The sequence below is a fragment of the Melospiza melodia genome, chromosome 7 (genome assembly GCF_035770615.1).
Source record: "Melospiza melodia melodia isolate bMelMel2 chromosome 7, bMelMel2.pri, whole genome shotgun sequence".
Classification (NCBI taxonomy): Eukaryota; Metazoa; Chordata; class Aves; order Passeriformes; family Passerellidae; genus Melospiza; species Melospiza melodia.
This window is the reverse complement of record NC_086200.1, coordinates 30,671,987-30,694,345: the sequence shown is the minus strand read 5'-3', so window position 1 is coordinate 30,694,345 and position 22,359 is coordinate 30,671,987. Positions and strand designations below refer to the sequence as shown.

The 22,359-nt window shown below is 54.4% G+C and overlaps 1 protein-coding gene across 1 annotated transcript in view; it reads left to right on the top strand.

Annotated features, from left to right (window-relative positions):
* The window catches only part of LOC134420563 (fibrillin-2-like), a 69,239-nt gene that overhangs the window by 10,458 nt on the left and 36,422 nt on the right, over window positions 1–22,359 (top strand). The window contains exons 4-11 of the mRNA XM_063160719.1: window positions 110–205; window positions 3,252–3,347; window positions 10,256–10,453; window positions 12,350–12,475; window positions 17,814–17,939; window positions 20,744–20,896; window positions 21,621–21,821; window positions 22,192–22,335. Coding sequence (XP_063016789.1) covers window positions 110–205; window positions 3,252–3,347; window positions 10,256–10,453; window positions 12,350–12,475; window positions 17,814–17,939; window positions 20,744–20,896; window positions 21,621–21,821; window positions 22,192–22,335 — 1,140 coding nt within the window. The remainder of the gene's footprint in view (window positions 1–109; window positions 206–3,251; window positions 3,348–10,255; window positions 10,454–12,349; window positions 12,476–17,813; window positions 17,940–20,743; window positions 20,897–21,620; window positions 21,822–22,191; window positions 22,336–22,359) is intronic.

The following is a 22,359-nucleotide window of genomic DNA, read 5'->3' as shown; positions in this document are numbered from 1 at the left end:
TGGAGTCGGGAGCTGGATCCCTGACCCGGGGAGCCCCTCCCAGCCCAGGGCAGTGTCCCCTGTCCCTGAAGGGATTCCCAGGGTGACCCTGTCCCCGTCCTGTCCCCAGTGCAGAGCTGCAGCGTGCGCTGCATGAACGGGGGCAGCTGCTCCGAGGAGTCCTGCCTGTGCCAGAAGGGATTCACGGGCACCTACTGTGGGCAGCGTGAGTGTGGGGACAGGATTGGGGACAGGGATGGGAATGGGGATGGGAATGGGATTGGGATTGGGAATGGGATGGGAATGGGATTGGAAATGGGTCCTGCCTGTGCCAGAAGGGATTCACGGGCACCTACTGCGGGCAGCGTGAGTGTGGGACTGGGATTGGGATTGGGATTGGGATTGGGATTGGGAACAGGTCCTGCCTGTGCCAGAAGGGATTCACGGGCACCTACTGTGGGCAGCGTGAGTGTGGGAATGGGATTGGGGTGGGAATGGGATGGGATTGGGATTGGGATTGGGATTGGGATTGGGAACAGGTCCTGCCTGTGCCAGAAGGGATTCACGGGCACCTACTGCGGGCAGCGTGAGTGTGGGAATGGGATTGGGATTGGGATTGGGAATGGGAATGGGATTGGGAACAGGTCCTGCCTGTGCCAGAAGGGATTCACGGGCACCTACTGCGGGCAGCGTGAGTATGGGAATGGGATTGGGAATGGGATTGGAAATGGGTCCTGAGGGATTCATGGGCACCTACTGCGGGCAGCGTGAGTGTGGGAATGGGATTGGGATTGGGATTGGGATTGGGAACAGGTCCTGCCTGTGCCAGAAGGGATTCACGGGCACCTACTGCGGGCAGCGTGAGTGTGGGAATGGGATTGGGATTGGGATTGGAAATGGGAATGGGATTGGGAATGGGTCCTGCCTGTGCCAGAAGGGATTCACGGGCACCTACTGCAGGCAGCGTGAGTGTGGGAATGGGGACAGGGATGGGAATGGGAATGGGATTGGGATTGGGTCCCGAGGGATTCATGAGCACCTACTGTGGGCAGCGTGAGTGTGGGACTGGGATTGGGGTGGGAATGTGATTGGGAATGTGATTGGGATTGGGATTGGGATTGGGGATGGGATTGGGAATAGGGAAGGGCACCCAGGACACTCCAACATCAGCACCGTGTTCTCCTTCCCTCGGAATCTCAGCCCTCTCTCGTGACCAGCACAGCTCTGAATCAAAATACAGATTTTAGACATCATTAATGGATTAATTGATTTCCCAGTATAATGTGTAATATATTAGTAGAATGTAGATTTTTCAGTCTATTATAATATATAGATAATAGATATGGATAGTATTGTATATACTATATTATCTGTATGTAATATATAGATAGTATAGAATATATTATAGAGATAATATATAGATATGTTATATCTTCTACTATATGACATATTAATAATATAGAATTTAATGTATAGTATATTCATAATATATCTCATATAGTATATATAATTAGATAATACTATTATATATTATATAATATATGCATAATATATTATATATAATATACACCTATACATTATATATACAGTTATACATCTCTATAATTATATATTCTCTTACTATATTATTGTTATATAATTATATTTAGTATGTTACAATTATTATTATAAAATTATATAATTTATAAATTATATATATTTATATATTATATAGATATACATTATATAATATTATATATATATTTACCGTGTAATACATTTTAAGAAGCCTTTAGTTAGCAAATAAGCACCGTATCTTAGAAAGAATCTCTTCTCAATTAGATAATTTAGAACTTTCCAAATTCCAAATCCCTGTATCCACGTGGGAGTCACTCCCACTGAGGATTTTTAAAGACAAAATCCCCAATTCTCCCCAAACTCCCCCTCAGCTCCCTCTGATCCCTCGCTGCTGAAACTTCCCCGAGAGTTCAGCCAGAGGCAGAGGCTCCAGATGGGAAATTTCATCCTGAGCAGCAAAAGCTTGGGAAAATTCTCAGGAGCAGCAGCCCAGGCCGGGCTGGGACGTGCAGCCCTCACTACGTGCAGCTCCCAGCTCCATCCTGCTCTGCTCCCCTGGCAGGACATCCCGGCAGGCTGGGGAACGCTGCAGCCCTGGCCCCATCCCAGTCCAGTCCTGCATCCCCTGGGCCCATCCCAATCCAGTCCTGCATCCCCTGGCCCCATCCCAGTCCAGTCCTGCATCCCCCTGGCCCCATCCCAGTCCAGTCCTGCATCCCCTGGCCCCATCCCAACCCAGTCCTGCATGCCCTGGGCCCATCCTGCATCCCCTGGTCCCATCCCAATCCAGTCCTGCACCCCCTGACCCCATCCCAATCCAGTCCTGCATCCCCTGGTCCCATCCCAATCCAGTCCTGCATCCCCTGGGCCCATCCCAATCCAACCCTGCATCCCCCTGGCCCCATCCCAATCCAGTCCTGCATCCCCCTGGCCCCATCCTGTACCCCTGGCCCCATCCCAATCCAACCCTGCATCCCCCTGGCCCCATCCAGCCCAGTCCTGCACCCCCTGGCCCCATCCCAGCCTGGGCTCAGAGCTGGAACTGGGCACTGAGGGGGCTCCAGGCAGAGCAGGGTCCTTGGGGGGCCCTTCCTGCTCTGTAGATCCCATCAATCCGTGATTCCAACCAGGAAAATTCCTTTAGCTCCAGCTGTGAGTGCAGGGCTTCAGCTCAGGGTAGCACGACTAAGTTTAAGCCAGAAATACTTTAAGTCAGGAATATTTTAAGTAAGTCAGGAATATCTTGGGTCAGGAATATTTTAAGCCAGTGACTATTTTAGGTCAGGGAGCACCCAAGTGCTGCTCAGACCCCGGCTCCTTGCTCTGGGCACTCTGGGGTTAAATCCCTGCCCATCCATCCTCCCCTTCTCCCATTCCAGCTGTGCCATTCCTCACACCTTTCCCTGTGGGCATTTCCCCGTCTGTATCCTCTCATCCCACTTCAATCCCAACGCTGAGATTCCAGAGGGCAGGAAATCCTCCCCAGTGCAAGAGGAGTGTGTGGCCTCTGCAGAAGGTTGGGGGCTCAGGCAGCAACAGGGACCAATTTTCCCAAGGGAAAAAACCCAAAAATCTCAGATTCCTCTGCGGATGCGGGAACACGGAGCTGAAACTCCAAACTCTGACGCTCCGACCACTGCGGAGGTGACATCCCAGCGCCACGGAGGGGCCCTCCAGGGGCAGGAGTGATGGAATTCTCTGTTTTCCCCTCTCAGCTGTGTGTGAGAACGGCTGCCAGAACGGGGGCAGGTGCATCGGCCCCAACCGCTGCGCGTGCGTGTATGGCTTCACCGGGCCCCAGTGCGAGCGAGGTGAGCAGGGACGGGGGACAATGGGCTGGGATGGATGGGGAGGAGAGATCTCTGTAGCCAGGGCGTGGAAATTTGGGTTTATTGCAAAAGGCCAAGGGCAGGGCCGTGCTGGGAGGTGCCAGCCGCAGCTCGGAGCAGAAAAGAGCAAGAAAAAAGAAGTAAAGAGGATGAGGGAGTGAGGTTCCTGTTACAGTACCTTAAATCTTCTTCTGGTCATGGAACTTGGGGTTCATTGTAAAGGGCCAAGTGCAGGGCGCTGCTGGGAGCTGCCAGCCACAGCTCGGAGCAGAAAAGAGAGGTAAAGACAGAGGTGAAGAGGATGAGAGAGTGATATTCCCATTGCAATACCATAAATAATCTTCTGGTCATGGAATTTGGGGTTCATTGCAAAGGGCCAAGTGCAGGGCCCTGCTGGGAGCTGCCAGGTTCTGTGTCCCCTGCTCTCCAGGTGACCCTGGGCTGTTCTGGGTGATGTCCAAGCCCAGGATCCTGGGATTCTGTGAGCCCCATCCCTGCCAAAAGAAGCTCACCCACGCCAAACCCATCCAGCTCCAGATTTACTTCAGGGCTTCACTTGAATTTACTTTGCCGCCGCCGTAAGGAGAAATAATTTGAATTTTAAATTGGAATAGCTCAGAGCAGGCTTGAGAGAAGAGAAGGGTAAAGAGAGTGGGGAAGAGTTTCAGGGTTGGAAGGGAGCTTAAAACCATCCAGGAGCACCTTCCACTATCCCAGGCTGCTCCAGCCTGGCCTTGGACTCTTCCAGGGATGGACATCCCCAATTTTCTGGACAATTCTCCTGTTCTGCAGCAGTTACAGAGTCTTTAAACTCTCGCCTTTCCCCAATTGCTTTAGTTATGGAAAATGAGGAGGATTTCTCTCTTCAGTGCTCTACCCTGGGAGATTCCGCCCCAAACCCCTAAACCTGAGCTCCTCCTCATTTTTTTCTCCTGAGATTCCCAAACCCACCCAGACGCTGGCTGGGTGTGAGCAGAGAGCTGGAAATTCCTGCAGGAAACTTCTGGAGAAGGCTGGAAAATCCAAGTGTAACGTGCGTGGAGAGAGGGGCTGAGCAAGGGGAGGCTTTGGGGCCGTTTTGTATAAAATTCTTTGCATAAAGGAGCATTTTCACAAAGCCTGCGGAGATTTGGCCGAGCCAGACTTGTGCGAGAGAGACAAAACAAATCCTGCAGCTGTGTCCACACTGCTCCTCCCTGCCAAGGCAAACAGAGCCGGGCTGGGAATGGTTCCTGGGGGGGTTTGCAGCCAGGTGAGCGCCTGGGCTTGGCCCTGCAGGGGAAATCTGGGATTTGGGGAGCGGCTTCACCCTCCTGGGGGGAAACCTCCATCCCCAGGGCTGCTGAGAGCTGCAGGGTTTGTGTCATGGGGGTCCCCAGAGGAGACTCCAGCCCCTGCTGCGGCTCCGCTCCTCATTCCCAAGGGTTGAGCGATGGATTCAGAGCAGAGCCCGAAGCCCTGTGCTGACGGGGACAAAGGATAAATCTCCTCCCAAGGCCAGGGAGTGTCCTGGGCTCTGCCAGGCGTGGAATTCTCTGTGCTGATGGCTGGAGCGATGAGTGAGGAGCATAAACGCAAACAGGACACAAGGAAAATTCCACCTCAGCAGGAGGGAAAACTTCATTCCCTGGAGGTGGCAGAGCCCTGGAGGAGATTCTCCCTGTCTGGATTCTCCAAACCCTCCAGGTTCTGTGTCCCCTGCTCTCCAGGTGACCCTGGGCTGTGCTGGGGGATGCCCAAGCCCACAATCCTGGCATTCTGTGAGCCCCATCCCTGCCAAAAAGAGCTCACCCACCCCAAACCCATCCAGCTCCAGATTTACTTCAGGGCTTCGCTTGAATTTACTTTGCTGTAACGAGAAATAATTTGAGTTTTAAATTGGAATAGCTGAGAGCAGGCTTGAGACAAGAGAGGGATAAAGAGAGAGGCGAAGAGGATGAGAGAGTGAGGTCCCTGTTACAATACAATAAATCTTCTTCTGGTCATGGAAATTGGGGTTCATTGCCAAGGGCCAAGTGCAGGGCCCTGCTGGGAGCTGCCAGGTTCTGTGTCCCCTGCTCCAGGTGACCCTGGGCTGTTCTGGGAGATGCCCAAGCCCAGGATCCTGGGATTCTGTGAGCCCCATCCCTGGCAAAAAGAGCTCACCCACCCCAAACCCATCCAGCAGCTCCAGATTTACTTGAATTTACTTCTCCGCCGCCGCAACGAGAAATAATTTGAATTTTAAATTGGAACAAAGTGAATTTCTGAGTGCTGAGAGCGGCCCCAGTCAGAGGCTGCTTTGTGCTGGGAGCAGAACAACCCCCCTCACACCTCATGCAGGAAATTCCCCCCTCCAGAGGGAAATACCCTGGAGCAGGCACTCACAGCATCCCAGCATCATTTCCTCCCTCTCCCTGACATCTTTGGGGGGATATTTTGTGGAACCTGAGCTCCCATTACATCAGTGTGGCAGGAAAAGCTGCAGCCCACAAGGGCTGGGGCTGGTGGGGCCGGGGGCTGCTCGTGGATTTACAGCAGAATGAAGGATTTTGATGTCATGGCTCCGCTTCCACCCTCCCTCAAGCAGGAAAAAGTGACTGAGTTTGACTCATCAGGTGATGTTTGGGGCTCCAGGGATGAAGTTTTTTTCATTTAGGGTTGTTTTTCCAGCCAAAATTAAATCTTCCCTGTGGAGCCTGTCCCTGGAATGCAGGAGCTTTTCCCAGGAACTTTTCCATTGGATCCAGGGAATTTTCCTTGGGATCCAGGAGATTTTCTCAGGAACTTTTCCCTGGGATCCAGGAGCTCTTTGGGATCCAGGAGCTTTTCCCGGGAGATTTTCCTTAGGATCCACGAGCTTTTCCTTGGGATCCAGGAGATTTTCCTGGGCTCCAGGAGCTGTGGTCTCTTCAAAGGGGACCCTGAGCAGTGCCAGGTTTCCACCTGAGTGCTTGGGGAGAGCCTGGAGCTCTGGAATTGCCACCCCAGCCCCTCCAGGACAATTCCTGACCCCGAGGGCTCTCCCAGGCGTTCCCAAACCCTGCTCTGATTTTTTTCCACCCATCCCTCCTGCTCTGGACCCACCAGCTCCACGTTTCCCTGTGCCCTTTGTGCCTCCCTGAAACTCTCTCGGGTTTCATCGGGCTGAGACTTCATCAGGAAACAGTAAAAGCAGGACAGGAAAGCTCAGAAAAAGTCCCCCCTCTACAATTTCCTTTGGATGTGTTTTTCCAGCACTTGGAATGTCTGGCCTTAGAGAGTGCCCCCGCCAGCTTTTTCTTCTCTGCACCAAGTCCAAACAGTTAAACTGGAGGAATGTGGCTGTGTTTGGGTGCAGGGAGGAAATGACGAGCTGGAGAAAGCATTCCATGGGAAAGGAGCCCCTCGGGGGGACCTGGGGCTGCCACGGAGGGGCTGGGGCAGCTCTGGGGCTGGAGAGACACGGCCGGGCTGGGAGACACCTGGGAAACAACAGGGACAACTGGAAAATACCTGGAGAACAACAGGGAGAACTGGGAAACACCTGGGGAACGAGAGAGACAATCCATCCAGGCTGGAAAACACCTGAGAACAACAGGGACAATTAGAAAACACCTGGGAACAACAGGGAGAACTGGGAAACAACAGGGACAATTGGGAAACGCCTGGGGAACAACAGGGACACCTGGAGAACAGCAGGAACAATCAGAAAACACCCGGAGAACAGGAACAATTGATCCAGTCTGGAAAATGCCTGGAGGACAACAGGACAACTGGGAAACACCTGGAGAACAACAGGGACAATTGGAGAACAACAGGGACAATTGATCCGGGCTGAAAAACAGCTGGAGAACAACAGGAACAATTGGAAAGCACTGGAGAAGAGCAGGAACAATCCATCCAGGCTGGGAAACACCTGGAGGACAACAGGGACAACTGGAAAACACTGGAGAAGAACAGAAGCAATTGATTCAGGCTGCAAAACACCTGGAGAAAAACAGGAACAATCCATCCAGGCTGGGAAATGCCTGGAGAACAACAGGGACAATTGGAAAACACCTGGAGAAAAACAGGAACAATCCATCCAGGCTGGGAAATGCCTGGAGAACAACAGGGACAATTGGAAAACACCTGGAGAACAACAGGAACAATCCATCCAGGCTGGGAAATGCCTGGAGAACAACAGGGACAATTGGAAGACACCTGGAGAACAACAAGGACGATCAATCCAGGCTGAAAAACACCTGGAGAAGAACAGGGACAATTGGAAAACACCTGGAGAACAACAGAAACAATTGGAAAACACTGAAGAACAACATGGACAATCAATCCAGGCTGGACAACACCTGGAGAAGTGTCTCTCCCTGATCCCAATCCCTGTCTCTCCCTGATCCCAGTCCCAGTCCCTCCCGTTGGTGGCTCTGGCTCAGCCCCAGCCGTGGCCTCCTGCCCAATCCCAGGATTTGTGTCTCCATCCCCTCCCTGGGGATGCTCCACAGGCCCCTTTTGTCCTGCAGCTTTCAAGGCAAAGCCTCCATTGTTTGTTGTGAGAGGGGATTGGAGTTCTGGCAGAGGAAAAAGCCCCTCTTCCTCAGCTCTGTTTGTTTGTTTTGGAGAGAAGGAATTCCAGAGGGTGGGAGCAGAGAAAAGCTCCTCATTCCCTTCCCCTTCCCTCGTGCTGGACCTGCTCCCACGATGGATTTGTGTGGCTGGGATTGTCCTTTAGGTAGCACAGAAAATCCTGGAATTCTCCCACTTTCCCCTCTCTGGGGATCCGAATTCCCACTGGAATTGACTCAGGGACACCCTCCTGGCTCCATGGATGTTGCAGGAGTGGAGGAAACTTTTTTTTATTGTGAATATTCTCAGAAGTTCCTGATCAAATCTGGATCCTCCCCAGATCCAGGATTTCTTGCAGTAGGAATTGCCATTGGAACTGCCAGGGATTCAGAGCTCATGGGGTTCCCCAAATCCCCCCAAATTCAGGATTTCCTGCAATCCCTTAATGGGATTTACCTGGAGCTGGGTCCCACTCTGGGCTCTGCTTTTGTGAGGCTGAGGGAACAGCAATCCCAGTTTTCCCTCAGCTTTCCCAAGGAAAAAGCCCAGCTCCTGCAGGACAGCTACCTGCAGCAGGATTCCTGGAACACAGATCCCATGCAGGGACTGGGAAAGGCTTCAGACATCTCCTAAGCGTCCCTGTTTCCTTCATAAAATTTCATCGGTGCCTCATTAAAAATTTAATCATTTGCCCATTAAAATTAGCACCAGCTGGGGCTGGGAGGCAGCCAGGGCTCTCCAGACTGAGATTTCCTTGGCTTCATTCCCTCCAGAGGAGTCATCTGCATAGGAAAAGTTATTTTGGGCAATTATGGGTTTAAAAGGGGGTGTTCTCCTCACAATCCCGCATTTATTATCCCTCTCCAGGAATTCCTGCAGTGCCTGGGGGAGATGAGGTAGGAGATGAGGTGGGAGGTGCAGGTTTGGCCACTTTTCTCTCTGTTCAGAGCATCACTTTGGGGTTTTTCATTTATTAACCTGAGGTTTTTTTGGGGGGGTCCACCCTGCACTGCGATGGGAACTTGTAAAATTTGGGTCAAAAAAAAAAAAAGGATCATTACATGGTTCATGTTTCTGGTCAGATTCCCAAAAAAAGGATTTTCTGGGAGATGCCATCACCTCCACACTGATGTAACTTCCAGACAATTCCTTTTCTTTCCCTCTCAAATCCTTCTCCTCTCAACCTCAGCTTTAATTCCCAGCACAAAACTGCTCCAGCACACAAACCAGAGGGAGCATTAAGCTGGAAACGAGGAATTCTTTGCTAATTGATTCTTTCCCAGACAGCAGGATTTCCTGGGTGTTTTCCATGGATTTTGGGACATGATTACCTGGAGCTCCCAGTGCTCTCACCCCCCCTCCTAAAATATTTTTATTGCTTCAAGCACATCAAACCCAAACCTCTCCCTGCAGGGACATCTGGGGGTTAACCCAGGAGCAGGGATTTGAGGTCAGGGCAGTTCCTAATTACTGCTTGATTCCAGCCTGGAAATTCCCTGAGCTCTGGCTGCCTGACCAGCACCTGACTGCTCAGACACTCCACGGGGAATTTTCTGCCCTGACCAGGACGTGCTCCAAGGTTTTCTTGTTGTTTTTTTTTTTTTTTTTTTTTTTTCCCCAGCCACAGATCAAACATTTCTGTGCCACCACCTCAAGGGAAAATCCCACAGGAAGGATTTTACTTCCTGCCGGATTCCTGCTGTGCCAATATCCCTCATCAAGGGTCACGGGAGCCCAGGCAGTGGCAAAGCCACATTCCTGAGGGCAGAACCCTGCAAAAAATTGGGTTAAAAATCCTTGGGGTTGAAGGGATGGGAGGATCATAATTGGGAGTGGGAAAGATGCAGTGTCTGGGGTTTAAAGCTGAAATTGCCAGGGGATGTTTGGGAGTTGAAAGTTTAGGAATCCCAGAATCCCAGACTGGTTTGGGATGGAAGGGAACATAAAACCCATGGAATTCCACTGCCAGCTCCTTCCACTATCCCAGGGTGCTCCAAGTTCCATCCCCACATTACATTCTGCTTTGGCAAAACCACAGGCACAGCAAATGAGATAAGAATATTTTTGGGAAGAATTGTGCCTTGCTTTTCTCTGTGAAGAGAAATGTGGGACTACACACTTGGCCCTGACAGGCCAAGGAACCAAAACACCAACAACCCCCACATTGCATTCTGCTTTTGCAAAAACGCAGGCACAGAAAATAAGGAAAAAAAAATTGTTTTGCCTTTCTTTGAGGTTCAGAGGATGTGAAGCCCAGAATTATTCTCGGGAAAGAAATATTCTTGGTAGGAACTGTGCCTTGCTTTCCTCTGTGCGGAGCGACGCGGTGACACCAGGTGTAACCCGGGTATTCTCTCCTTCCTGCCCAGATTACCGCACGGGGCCGTGCTTCAGCCAGGTGAACAACCAGATGTGCCAGGGCCAGCTGAGTGGCATCGTGTGCACCAAGACCATGTGCTGTGCCACCATCGGCCGCGCCTGGGGCCACCCCTGCGAGATGTGCCCGGCCCAGCCGCACCCCTGCCGGCGCGGCTTCATCCCCAACATCCGCACCGGCGCCTGCCAGGGTCAGACACGGGGCACGGACGGGGTGGGCAGGGCTGGGAGGGGCAGGGAGTGTGAGAGGGGTGGGCACAGGATGGGCATGGGGTGGGCATGGGGTGGGCATGGCATGGGCAGGGCTGGGAGGGGCAGGGAGTGTGAGAGGGGCGGGCACGGGGTGGGCACAGGATGGGTACAGGGTGGGCAGGGCTGGGAGGGGCAGGGAGTGTGAGAGGGGTGGGCACAGGATGGGCATGGGGTGGGCATGGCATGGGCAGGGCTGGGAGGGGCAGGGAGTGTGAGAGGGGCGGGCACGGGGTGGGCACAGGATGGGCATGGGGTGGGCATGGCATTGCCAGGGATGGGAGGGGCAGGGAGTGTGAGAGGGGTGGGCACGGGGTGGGCACAGGATGGGCATGGGGTGGGCATGGTGTGGGCAGGGCCAGGAGGGGCAGGGAGTGTGAGAGGGGTGGGCACAGGATGGGCATGGGGTGGGCATGGGGTGGGCATGGCATGGGCAGGGCTGGGAGGGGCAGGGAGTGTGAGAGGGGCGGGCACGGGGTGGGCACAGGATGGGTACAGGGTGGGCATGGGGTGGGAGGGGCAGGCAGTGTGAGAGGGGTGGGCACGGGGTGGAGAGAGCAGAGTCTGGATCAGGAGATTGGAATGGAGGAAATAGAGGATGGGGAGAGCAGAGTTCAGAAATTGAGATTGGAATGGAGGAAATAGAGGATGGGGATAGCAGAGTTCAGAGATGGAGATTGGAATGGGGGAAATAGAGGATGGGGAGAGCAGAGTTCAGGGATGGAGATTGGAATGGGGGAAATAGAGGATGGGGAGAGCAGAGTCTGGAACGGGAGATTGAAACAGTCCCAAAGTGCTGAGAACAGAGACCAAAATGGGACTCTAAAAGAGCCTCAAAGTGCTGAGAGCAGAGTCCTGAACAGGAGACTGAAACAGCCCCAAAGTGCTCAGAGGAGAGTCCTGAACAGGAGCCTAAAACAGCCTCAAAATGCTGTCAGAGGGCAGAGTCTGGAAAAGGAGACTGAAAGAGCCCCAAAGTGCTGAGCGCAGAGCCCAAAATGGGAGCCTAAAACAGCCCCAAAATGTTGAGAGCAGTGCCTAAAACTGGGCCCTAAACAAGCCTCAAAGTGCTGAGAGCAGAGCCCAGAACAGGAGACTGAAACAGTCCCAAAGTGTTGAGAACAGAGTCTAAAATGGGACCCTAAAACAGCCTCAAAATGTAGAGGGCAGAGTCTGGAACAGGAGATTGAAATGGATGAAATGTTGAGAGCAGAGTCTGGAACAGGAGACTGGAATGGAGGAAACAGAGGATGGGGAGAGCAGAGTCTGGAATGGGAGACTGAAACAGCCCCAAAGTGCTGAGAGCAGAGCCTGGAACAGGAGCCTAAACCAGCCCCAGAACAGAGAATGCTGAGACCATTTCAGTCCTCTGAAACAGGAGCCTAAACCAGCCCCAAAGCAGAACCCCAAACCAGAGAATACAGAGAGCAAAACCCCCAAAGCAGAGCCCCAAAGCACAGAACTCTCTGTGGAATTTCCCAAATCCCCCCTGTGTGTCAGGGAGCACCTCCATGGACCTGGAGGGTCCCCTGGGATCTCCCATTTTATCCCACACAGATCCAGGGCACACTGTGGCTCTCAGGTGAGCTCCTCCATGCCACAGGCTGCTCCTCCCAAAGAACCACAGGATGGACAAATCCTTTGGGGAAGCACTCCCAATCCTTTGATCCTTTGAGTCTCCCTCTTGTTGAGGCAGGAATTGACTCCTGTCCATCCCCTGGTGCAGTTTAGGGGGAAATTCCCTCTGGAATGTGATCCAGCTCCTCGAGCACAGGGAAACCCATGGATCCATGGCTGCTGTTCCTTCACACCTCCTCCTCCTCCTCTTCCTCCTGCAGATGTGGACGAGTGCCAGGCCATCCCTGGGCTCTGCCAAGGTGGGAATTGCATCAACACCGTGGGATCCTACGAGTGCAAGTGCCCTGCAGGGCACAAGCAGAGCGAGACCAGCCACAGGTGTGAAGGTAAGGGATGCTCCTCTTCCCAAGCCCCAGGAACATCTCACTCCTGGCTTTTTCCAGAGTGGAGCTGCGACAGAGCTCCCATTCCAGGCTGGATCCCATTGCCCAGCCCTGCCAGAGGGGTTTTTGGTCTGCTGCCCACAGGCCAAGGGCAGGAAATGAGGAATGGGCTTTGCCTGATCTCCTGATCTTGCCTCAGACCAGAAGGAAATGGGTTGGTTTGTTCACAGAGGGGTTTTTGGAAGAATATTTTAATGGGAACACAGACTGATGGCACTGGAGGGATCTGTGGAAGGTTTAGCCAGGCTCAGCTCAGCCTCCAAAACTCTGCCAGGTTCTGGGTCTGATCAAGCCTTGAAAACTCAGCAACTTTTAATTTGGAGGCTCCTCATTAGGGCTGGGAAGATTTAATCACTGTGAAATGGGACATCAGGCTGGTGCTGGGAGCTCAGGGAGGGCTCTGGCTGCCTCTGGAATGCCAGGATTGGAATTGGGATGGTAGGAGGTGGCATGAGCTGATCTCCCAGGTCCTTCCAGCCCTGACCATTCCAGGATTCTGTGCCCTGGGTTCAGCCCCTCGGGAAACGTTTCCAAAGAGAGCCCAGAGGAGCTGCAGAGGTCAGTCCCTGCTGGGGGATGGACATTCCTGCATCCCCAGGAAACATCTGTGTCTGAGCATCTTCCTGGGCAGGGCGCCAGCAGACTTTCTCTAAAATCCTGACAGGATTCCTGCCGAGCTCCACATGCAGGGATTGAAAGCAGGGCAATCCAAACCAGCCCCTTTTGTGTGTCAGATGAAGGAGCAGCTCCCCGAATCCAGTGATATTCCAGGAATTCGCCTGGCCCAAGTGGGAGCAGGGGCTCCTGCCTCTCCCCCAGCAGCTGGGGAAGCAGAGCACATCTGAAACCGGTTGAGCTGGAATCTCCTCCATCCCCAGATTAAACCAAATCCATTGTCTGGGTCTGTCCTCCAGATGTGAGGGGCCTCCCACTCCCCCCAGAGCCCGGAGGAGCAGCCCCACGTGGGCACAAACTGCCCCCAGAAAGGGACAACTCCAGCACTGCCAGGAGCTGCTGCATCCCTGCATCACCACCACGGACTGGGGGCTTCCCTCTGGGTCTGGGGTCCTGCTGGGAACGACACAAACAGCAGGGATTTGAGGTTTGAGGGCTCCTCTCCCAGCTCTGTCACCTCCACGTCCCCACAGGGCCACCAAAGGGGGGGAGGAGGATCCCAGGAAAGTGGAATCGCCTTTGGGATTCCCTAAAATGATGTGGAGAGGGGAACGGAGAGGGCTCCTTTATGGACACATTGAAGATTTGGGCCCCGAGCTCCCTGAACATCTCCGAGTTTCCTGCAGCCTTTGATCCATCAGGAATTTGGTCCAGCAGATGGAGCATCAAATTCCTGAGCTGCACATTCCTGCTGAAACTGCCAAAATCTCTGCCTTGGTCCTCACTTTGAGCCAAGGTTTGATCAAAGCACAACCAGAGCATGGATTTGTGGTCCAGGTGTGCCCCGATCCCAGCTGGGCAGGAGTTCCCTCGTTGAGTTTTGGGTTCATTTTACACCGGGGAAAGGAGGGAATTCTCTGCTTCCCTCTCATTTTCAGCTTCCCCATCCAAGCCTGGCATCCAGGGAATGTCAAACCCCGATTAAACCTCTCTGGGGGGGTTTCTCCCCAGCTGCCCAGAGCTGGAGTTTGGTGCTGGAGGATTCCTGTGGGGAATCAGGGATTAACCACGTCCCCTCATTAACGGCGTCCCCTAATTAACAGTGCCATAATCTGCTGTGAACTGCTGGGGACGGAGATAACGGCGGTGCCTTCCTTATCTCCTAACCCAAACCTTATCTGCCAACACCTGGAATTGGGGAGGATAAGGACGCTTTTCCAAGGCAGATATTCCACGCTGATAACTGGAATAACTGAGCTGCAGCTGGAATATGCTCAGATCCAGCAGCAAAACCAATCCTTTGGCTCTCAGGGATAGATCCAGGCCGGATTTGGAGCTGAAGCTCCTCCAAGTCGGGGCTTGCTCCGTTCCAGGCTCATCCCTGGTGGATGGGGCACTTCCAGAGGGTGGCTGAGTTTGTCCCATTGTCCATTGTATTCCGAGGAGCTCCGGGGGTGATGGGAGCTTCTGGCACTGCTCCCTTGCCGGGCGGGCTGGAAAACAGGGAAATGTTGGATTTAGGGAGGGGGAAGCTCAGGCTGCTCCCTAAGAACCGCTGGAGGCAAGGTGGGCTTGGGAAGCACCCAAAATTGTGTTTGTGCCGCGCAAAAAGATGAGCAAGGAGGGCAGGAATTGCCAGGTTAGGGATGAATTAACCCATCTCACGGCTGGATTATGGTGGAAAAAGGGGAAAAAAGCAGGATCTGTGTTGAGGTTTTCAGGGAATGAGAGGCAGGTTGGGATCCAGCCGAGTTCTCAACGCGGCAGGAGGAAAATTGTTGAGGACACAGGAAAATTCCTGGTGCAAAGTGGAGAGAGGGAACATCAAAGCTGAGCTGGGACACATCCTGCTGCTCCAGAGACCTGGAGCCATAAATCACAGGGGAAAGGGGGGGCTGGGGGCACTTTTAAATGATCCTGGAAGCGGCTGGAAAAATGACACCGAAGGGAGCAATTCCGTGGCGTGGAGCTAAGGGGGAATCACTGGCTGGACAAAGCTTTTCCTGCCATAATTCCAGGCTTTCTCTGCCAAGAATTTCACTTTTTAACAGCCCTTCCTGCACTGCAGGACAAAGGCCAAGCTCTGCTATCAGTGAGGTAATGCCAGTGCCTCTACAGGATGCTCCCCAAAGGAACGTGTCCTGCATCCAAAACCCATCCTGGGTGATAAGAGACAAAACAAAAACCCATGGAGAGACACCAGGAGAGGGAGAGGAAGGCTCCAGGCAACAAGCTCAGCCAGGATTCGCCCATTTTTGGCCTCTCCAGGACATTCTGCCGGAGGGAACAAATCCCGAATCTCACCTCTGTTCCTCACCCCTTCAGGTGTGAGGTGCTCCATGTGCCCCCACAGGCCAGGAGGGCCCAAAATCCTGAATTTCCTGATGCTCCTGCACCAGAGGAAGCTCCCCAGAGCTTTCCACGGGTGGATGGAACCCCACAACCACTTTCTTTCCATTTCCTCGCGGAGCCCCTCTGAAGAGCTCATTGTTTGGCTCCGTGCAGAGCTCATTCCCCTGCGCCTGGGTGGTTTGGAGCTCCCACTTTCCCCTCTGTGCTTCCTTTCACGAGTCCCTGATCCCAAGGCTCGAGCCCCGGGGGTGTTTTCTCCGTCAAATCCTGGGGATTTTTAGCGCAAGGAAAGTTTGGGGTTCCCACAGCCGTGGGATGAGGGATGAGCTTTGCAGCTCCAGCTCTGCAGCTTTGGCTTTTCCAAGCTTTTCCAGCCTTTAAGGACGAGGCCAATTCCAACTCCAGTCCCAGCCCGGCTCCAAAATCAACGTTTGCCTTGAATCCTGCCATTGTCTGAGCAGCAGAGCTCAGGGTCCTGCTTTAATTCTGAACAGAAGGTTGGAAAAGCCGGGAAGGAGCCAGGCTGGAGCTGGCAGGATTCCCTCCCGGCTCTGGGCGTTAATGAGAGGGGCGTTAATTGTTAATGAACCCATTCCCACCGGGTCAGCGCGGCTCCAAACCACCACGGGACGCTCACAGAGGGGAAAACCGAGCAGGAAAATGGGCTGAAAGCACAACAAAGCCCAGGGATCGGGTTCCTGGAGCACAGGATGTGGAGTCCTGCAGGAATGGGCTCTGTTCCTGCTCTCAGAGCTGGGATTTTCAAGGGATTTCAGCAAAAAAAAAAGAGCTGCAGATTGATGGAAGCTCTTTGGTTCCCTGGTTTTCATAGGAATGGGATTCTCTGCTGCCTTGGGGTGAGGGAGGGATGGCAGAGGCACAGCCCCAGGTCTGGGAGCCTCCCCAGTGCCACCCCAAGCTTTGGGCTGGGATTTTTTAACTTTGCCTTCCTAAAGCTCTTTTCCTTGCAAAGCTCTGTGCAGATTCTCCCCAGTGCCACCCCAAGTTTTGGGCTGGGATTTTCCAGCTTTGCCCTCCTAAAGTCCTTTATTTTGCAGAGCTCGGTGGGCTGGAGCCCAGGGCAGGGCTGGGGTTGGATGACAGGGCAGGGCTGGCTGATAAAATCTGATTTTGGCTGCAGGGGCCCAGGTGGGGGAGGCGTTTCTGTGTTCTGTGTTTCTGTGTTCTCTGCTGCCCTGGGAGCTCTCAGGGCTGTTCTGAGCATCAAAGAACCAGAGCAGCACTGGGGGGCTCAGGGGACCCCTAAGAGGGTGACCAGGGGCAGAATTTGAGAGTCCTGAAGAGCCAAGCAGGGATTTGTGCTCCCCTCTTGACTGGGATAGAATCAGAGAATGGAATTGTGGAATGTCCTGGGATTTGTGTTCCCCTGGAATAGAATCAGAGAATGGAATTGTGGAATATCCTGGGATTTGTGCTCTCCTCTTGACTGGGATAGAATCAGAGAATGGAATTGTGGAATGTCCTGGGATTTGTGTTCCCCTCTTGACTGGGATAGAATCAGGGAATGGAATTGTGGAATGTCCTGGGATTTGTGTTCCCCTGGAATAGAATCAGAGAATGGAATTGTGGAATATCCTGGGATTTGTGCTCTCCTCTTGACTGGGATAGAATCAGAGAATGGAATTGTGGAATGTCCTGGGATTTGTGTTCCCCTCTTGACTGGGATAGAATCAGAGAATGGAATTGTGGAATGTCCTGGGATTTGTGCTCTCCTCTTGACTGGGATAGAATCAGGGACTGGAATTGTGGAATGTCCTGGGCTGGGAGGGGCTCAAGGGGGGCTGCAAATCCAACCCATCACCAAGGGCTGGGCATGCAGACCATGACCAAGGTGACCTGGGGGACCAGGACTCCATCCCTGCCTCGCAGCCCTTTCCAATGTCCAATCCCTGTTTCTGGGAATAATTTATTCCCTTCTGTCCATCCTAACCATCCCCTGGGAGAGGCTGTAAAGAGAAGCAGAAGCTCCACAAATGGGAGAGTTTTGGAGACCCTTCACGGCCCAACCCAACTCCCAGCCTTTCTGGATTTGGATGGGGTTTGGGGACCAGGACTCCATCCCTGCCTGGCAGCCCTTTCCAGTCTCCAGTCCCTGTTTCTCAGAGGAATTTTCCCCTGGTGTCCATCCCAAACTTCCCCTTGGGGAGGCTGCGGAGAGAAGCAGAGACTCCACGAATGGCAGAGTTTTGCAGACCCCCATCACCCCCTGACCGCCCCAAACCCCACCTGCGTGGCTTTGGGTGGGGAAGGGCACATTTTCCATGCTCCTTGTGGTGTTTTCTGTGCCTTGCAGACGTGGATGAGTGCGGGGCCATCGCGGGCGTGTGCGACGGAGGCGAGTGCACCAACACGGCGGGCAGCTACGTGTGCTCCTGCCCCCGAGGCTTCATCACCAGCCCCGACGGCTCCCGCTGCCTCGGTGAGGGGGAAAACGAGGGATTTGGGGCGGCATTTGGGCCGGGAATGCCCGCACAGGGCTTTGGGATGGGTGGGGAATGTTCCTTGTTCTCTGTCCCGAGCCCGGCTGGGATGGCTTGGTCCTCGTTCCTCTCCAGGATTTGGGGTGTGGAGGGGTCTCGGTGGTGGAATGGGGTGGGAAGGGTGTGAGGAGGAGGAGGAGGAGGGCCGGGAGGAAGGTGTGGGGCTGGGAATGTGGGTGCAGTGAGGAGGAGATCGGGAGGAATGTCTTCAAAAAATCCAAAATTCAAAAAATCCGCTCCAACCTCCAGATAGCCTGCAGTGAATTGTTTGGATTTTTAACAGATCAAAACTCCCTTTCCTGTAGATATCTGATGGTCCATTGGTACCAAACCCCAGTTCATGGGATAGGGGAGCAGCTCTGTGGTTACTCGCACTCAGCAAATAAATCCCAGTTTTTTGGGTTTTTTTTGCCCTGGTCTGAAATTCCGTTTGCCTTCAGGAAGATGAGAATGAGGAGATTTGGGAAGAGGAATTCCTCCAGCACAGGCAGGGATTGGTGGTGCAGGCACAGCTTTCTGTGGAAATGAATTCAGAAAAAAAAAAAAAGAAAAAAAATCAGCTCCAAATTCTTTTCTAGCCACGGATCCTGGAGCAGAATTAAATGTTTTAGTTCCAGAAGGGAAAAAAAAAATGTTGTGAAGTGTGAGTAAAAAGTAAAGCCCAAGTGCTCTTGTTTGGGAAACTGATAGATTTTAATGGGAATGGAATTTTTCCCTGCTGTTTCCCAGCCCTGCCATGAGCCCAGAGGGGTGTGACAGCTCTGGGATGAGTCATGGGGACATTCCCCACTTTCCTTGAAACCAAGAGCTTCGAGAAACGAAAATAAATAAATTTCGGAAGCCCAGATTTAAAAATAGTGTGGAGCTGATGGAGCTGCAGTGGGCTCTGACTGCACCTGGGCTGGCTCTGGGTGCTGCAGCTCCTTTTTGGGACAGGCTGGGTTTGTTCTGGCACCACCCACAGCTCCCGCTGGGCTGGGGCTGCCCTGGCACCCAAACCGTGCCAGCTCTGTCCCAGGAGGGTTTTGTGTGGGGAGTTTAAGGTTCCCGTCCCGTGAAACAAAGCCAGGGAAGTGGAAATGGATAAATAATGAACAATGTGGGCACTTAAAGCATCAGGAGAGGGGACATTGCCATACCCTAGAGGTGACAATGTAAAGGTATTGAGGGGCACCAGCAGGATGAGCAGGACCCCCTTCCCCCTGCCCTGCCAGACCCCAGACCCAGCCTGGAATCACTCCTGTCCCCTCAGGATGAGCAGGACCCCCTTCCCCTCTGCCCTGCCAGACCCCAGACCCAGCCTGGAATCACTCCTGTCCCCTCAGCATGAGCAGGACCCCCTTCCCCTCTGCCCTGCCAGACCCCAGACCCAGCCTGGAATCACTCCTGTCCCCTCAGCATGAGCAGGACCCCCTTCCCTTCCCCTCCTGCCCTTCCATCCTGGCTGGACCTGGTCACCCCCAGGGCTCAATCCCCACCTCTGAGCTCTCCCTAATCCCAGCAGGAATTTCCCCTCCCCTCTCTCCCGCAGCATTTTCTGCTTTTCTGGGGTTTTGTGCACGCTGGTCCCAAACACCCCCAGGGCTTCTCCTCCCCTTCCTGAGGATTAGGGGCTGATCCAGCTTTGCTTCCAAATCCCCCTCTCCAGGTCTGGCTTTGTGTCTGCTGGTGTTTTTGGTGGGTAAAGTTTCCTGAAAGGAGCAATCCCCCCTGAAGCCAGCTCTGGGGAAGGAGCTGCTGGTTTGAACTGGGGTCACTGTGCCCTGGGGGTCCCCGAGCTGTGCTGGGAGCAGAATGCACCCCCAGCCCCAGATCAAACAGCCCCGGGCCATTAATCCCAATTACACTCCCGGGAAGTGGCAGCCACACCCCGGGAGACTTTCCCCCTCATTAACCCACTTGAGAGGAGGCAAGGTGGGAGAGCAGGAGGGGAAGATTCCAGGTTTTCCTGCAGGGCTCGGTGCCAGGTGGATGGAGCCTGCTGGATGTGAGAGACCCTCAGTGCCTTGGCCAGGAGCCACAAAATCCCCCCAGAAGGGGCAGGGTTGGGGTCAGGGGGGGCCAGGCTGAGACAGGGGATGGCAGGGAGAGATTCCATGGGGATGGGCCCTCAGGAGCTGCCTGAGAGCGTGGTGGTGCCACATTGTGACTGTGTCTTCTTCCTTGTCCTTGTCCTTGTCCCTGTCTCCATCCCCATCCTTGTCCCTCTCCCTTGTCCCTTTCCCTCTCCCTGTCCTTGTCCCTGTTCCTGTCCTTCTCCCTTTCTTTCTCCTTGTCCCTGTCCCCATCCCTGTCCCTGTCCCTGTCCCCATCCCTGTCCCTGTCCCCATCCCTGTCCTGTCCCTTTCCCCATCCCTCTCCCTGTCCCTTTCCCTCTCCCTGTCCTTCTCCCTGTCCTTTTCCCTTTCTTTCTCCCTGTCCCCACCCCTGTCCCTGTCCTTGTCCTCATCCCTGTCCCTCTCCCTGTCTCTCTCCCTCTCCTCATTCCTGTCCCCATCCCTGTCCCTTTCCCTGTTCCTGTCCCTGTTCCCATCCCTGTCCCTCTCCCTGTCTCTCTCCCTCTCCCTCTCCTCATCCCTGTTCTCATCCCTGTCCTTGTCCTTGTCCCCATCCCTATCCCTGTTCCTGTCCCTCTCCCCTTTTCCCATCCCTCTCCCTTTCCCCGTCCCTATCCCTGTCCCTCTTCCCATTCCTCTTCCTCTCCCTGCGCTGTCCCCACGCTGTCCCCGCTCTGTCCCCTCAGACCAGCGCCTGGGCACGTGTTTCTCGGCGCTGCTGGGCGGTCGCTGTGCCGGGGACGTTCCGGGCCAGGCCAGCAGGATGCAGTGCTGCTGCGACTCGGGGCGCTGCTGGGCCATCGGCCAGACCCCCGAGGTGTGCCCCGTGCGGGGCTCGGGTGAGTCACCCCAAAACCCGGCACCCCAAACCCGGCACAGAAAACCCTGTGCCCCAAAACCCTGCATGTCAAACCCGGCACCCCAAACCGGCACCCCAAAACCCTGCACCCAAACCCGGCACCCCAAACTCGGCACGGAAAACCCTGTACCCCAAAACCAGGACCCAAAACCCTGCATCTCAAACCCGGCACCCCAAAACTCTGTACCCCAAACCCGGCACGCCAAAACCACCACCTCAAGCCCTGCACCCCAAAACCAGCACTCCAAAACCCTGCCTGTTGGAAAATGAGGCTGGAAAAGCTTCCCAGGTGCCACCAAACCCTGTCCCCAAGGTGCACCAGCTATTTGGAGGCACCAGCACCTGGTCCATTCCCCTCCCCTCTCAGCAAAGCAAACTGTGCATCCCCTCCTTCAGCCCCAGCTCTGAGCAGGGCAGAGCTTCTCCATGCCCATCCTTCCCTGCCTGGAGGGACCACTCGGTGCCAGGTGTCCCAAAAATCCTCTGCCAGACCCCCCGGCCCCACCATGGGCTGAGGGGTGTTCAATCCCTCCTCATCCTTCTGCCCCATTCCCATCATTCCCTACCCCAATTCCCCACCATGGGGTGAGGGATGTTCAGTCCCTCCTCATCCTTCTGCCCCATTCCCACATTTCCTACCCCCATTCCCACCAGGACCCACCCTTTGCTGCCGGCACTGCAGCCAAAGCCCTCTTTCGTTTCAGACGAGTACCGCAGGCTGTGCATCGAGGGGCTCCCGGTCATGCCAGGCTTCCCCGGCATGAACTTCCCAGGAATTCCCTCATTCGTGCCCAACGGGGTCGGGCCGGGACTCAACGGGCCCGGGGGCATCGGCCCCAACGGGGCCAACGGGCAGGGCGGGATCCCGGGGCTGCCCGGGATGAGCCAGGGGAGCTCCAGCATCGGTAATTCCGCCTTTGTCCTGCCTTTGTCCTGGTTTGTCCCGCCTTTGTCCCGGTTTGTCCCAGCCCCAAGGAGCTGCCACCCCATCCTGAGACCTGGGGACATCCCAGGGCTCCATAACTCTTCCCAGTGCTTCCCATAAGGAGTCCCCAACCCTGCCTGTGCTTCCCAGGAGCTGCCACCCCATTCCAAGTCCTGGGGACATCCCAGGGCTCCATAACCTCTCCCAGTGCTTCATCCAAGGGCTCCCCAACCCTTCCTGTGTCCTCCAGGAGCTGCCACCCCATCCTGAGTCCTGGGGACATCCCGGGGCTCCATAACCCTTCCCAGTGCTTCCCCTAAGGGCTCCCCAACCCTCTGTGTGCCCGCCAGGAACAGCCACCCTGAACCAGACCATCGACATCTGCAAACACTTCACCAACCTGTGCCTGAACGGGCGCTGCATCCCCACGCCGTCCAGCTACCGCTGCGAGTGCAACATGGGCTACAAGCAGGACGTCCGCGGGGAGTGCATCGGTGAGAGGGGCTGTCCCACAGCTC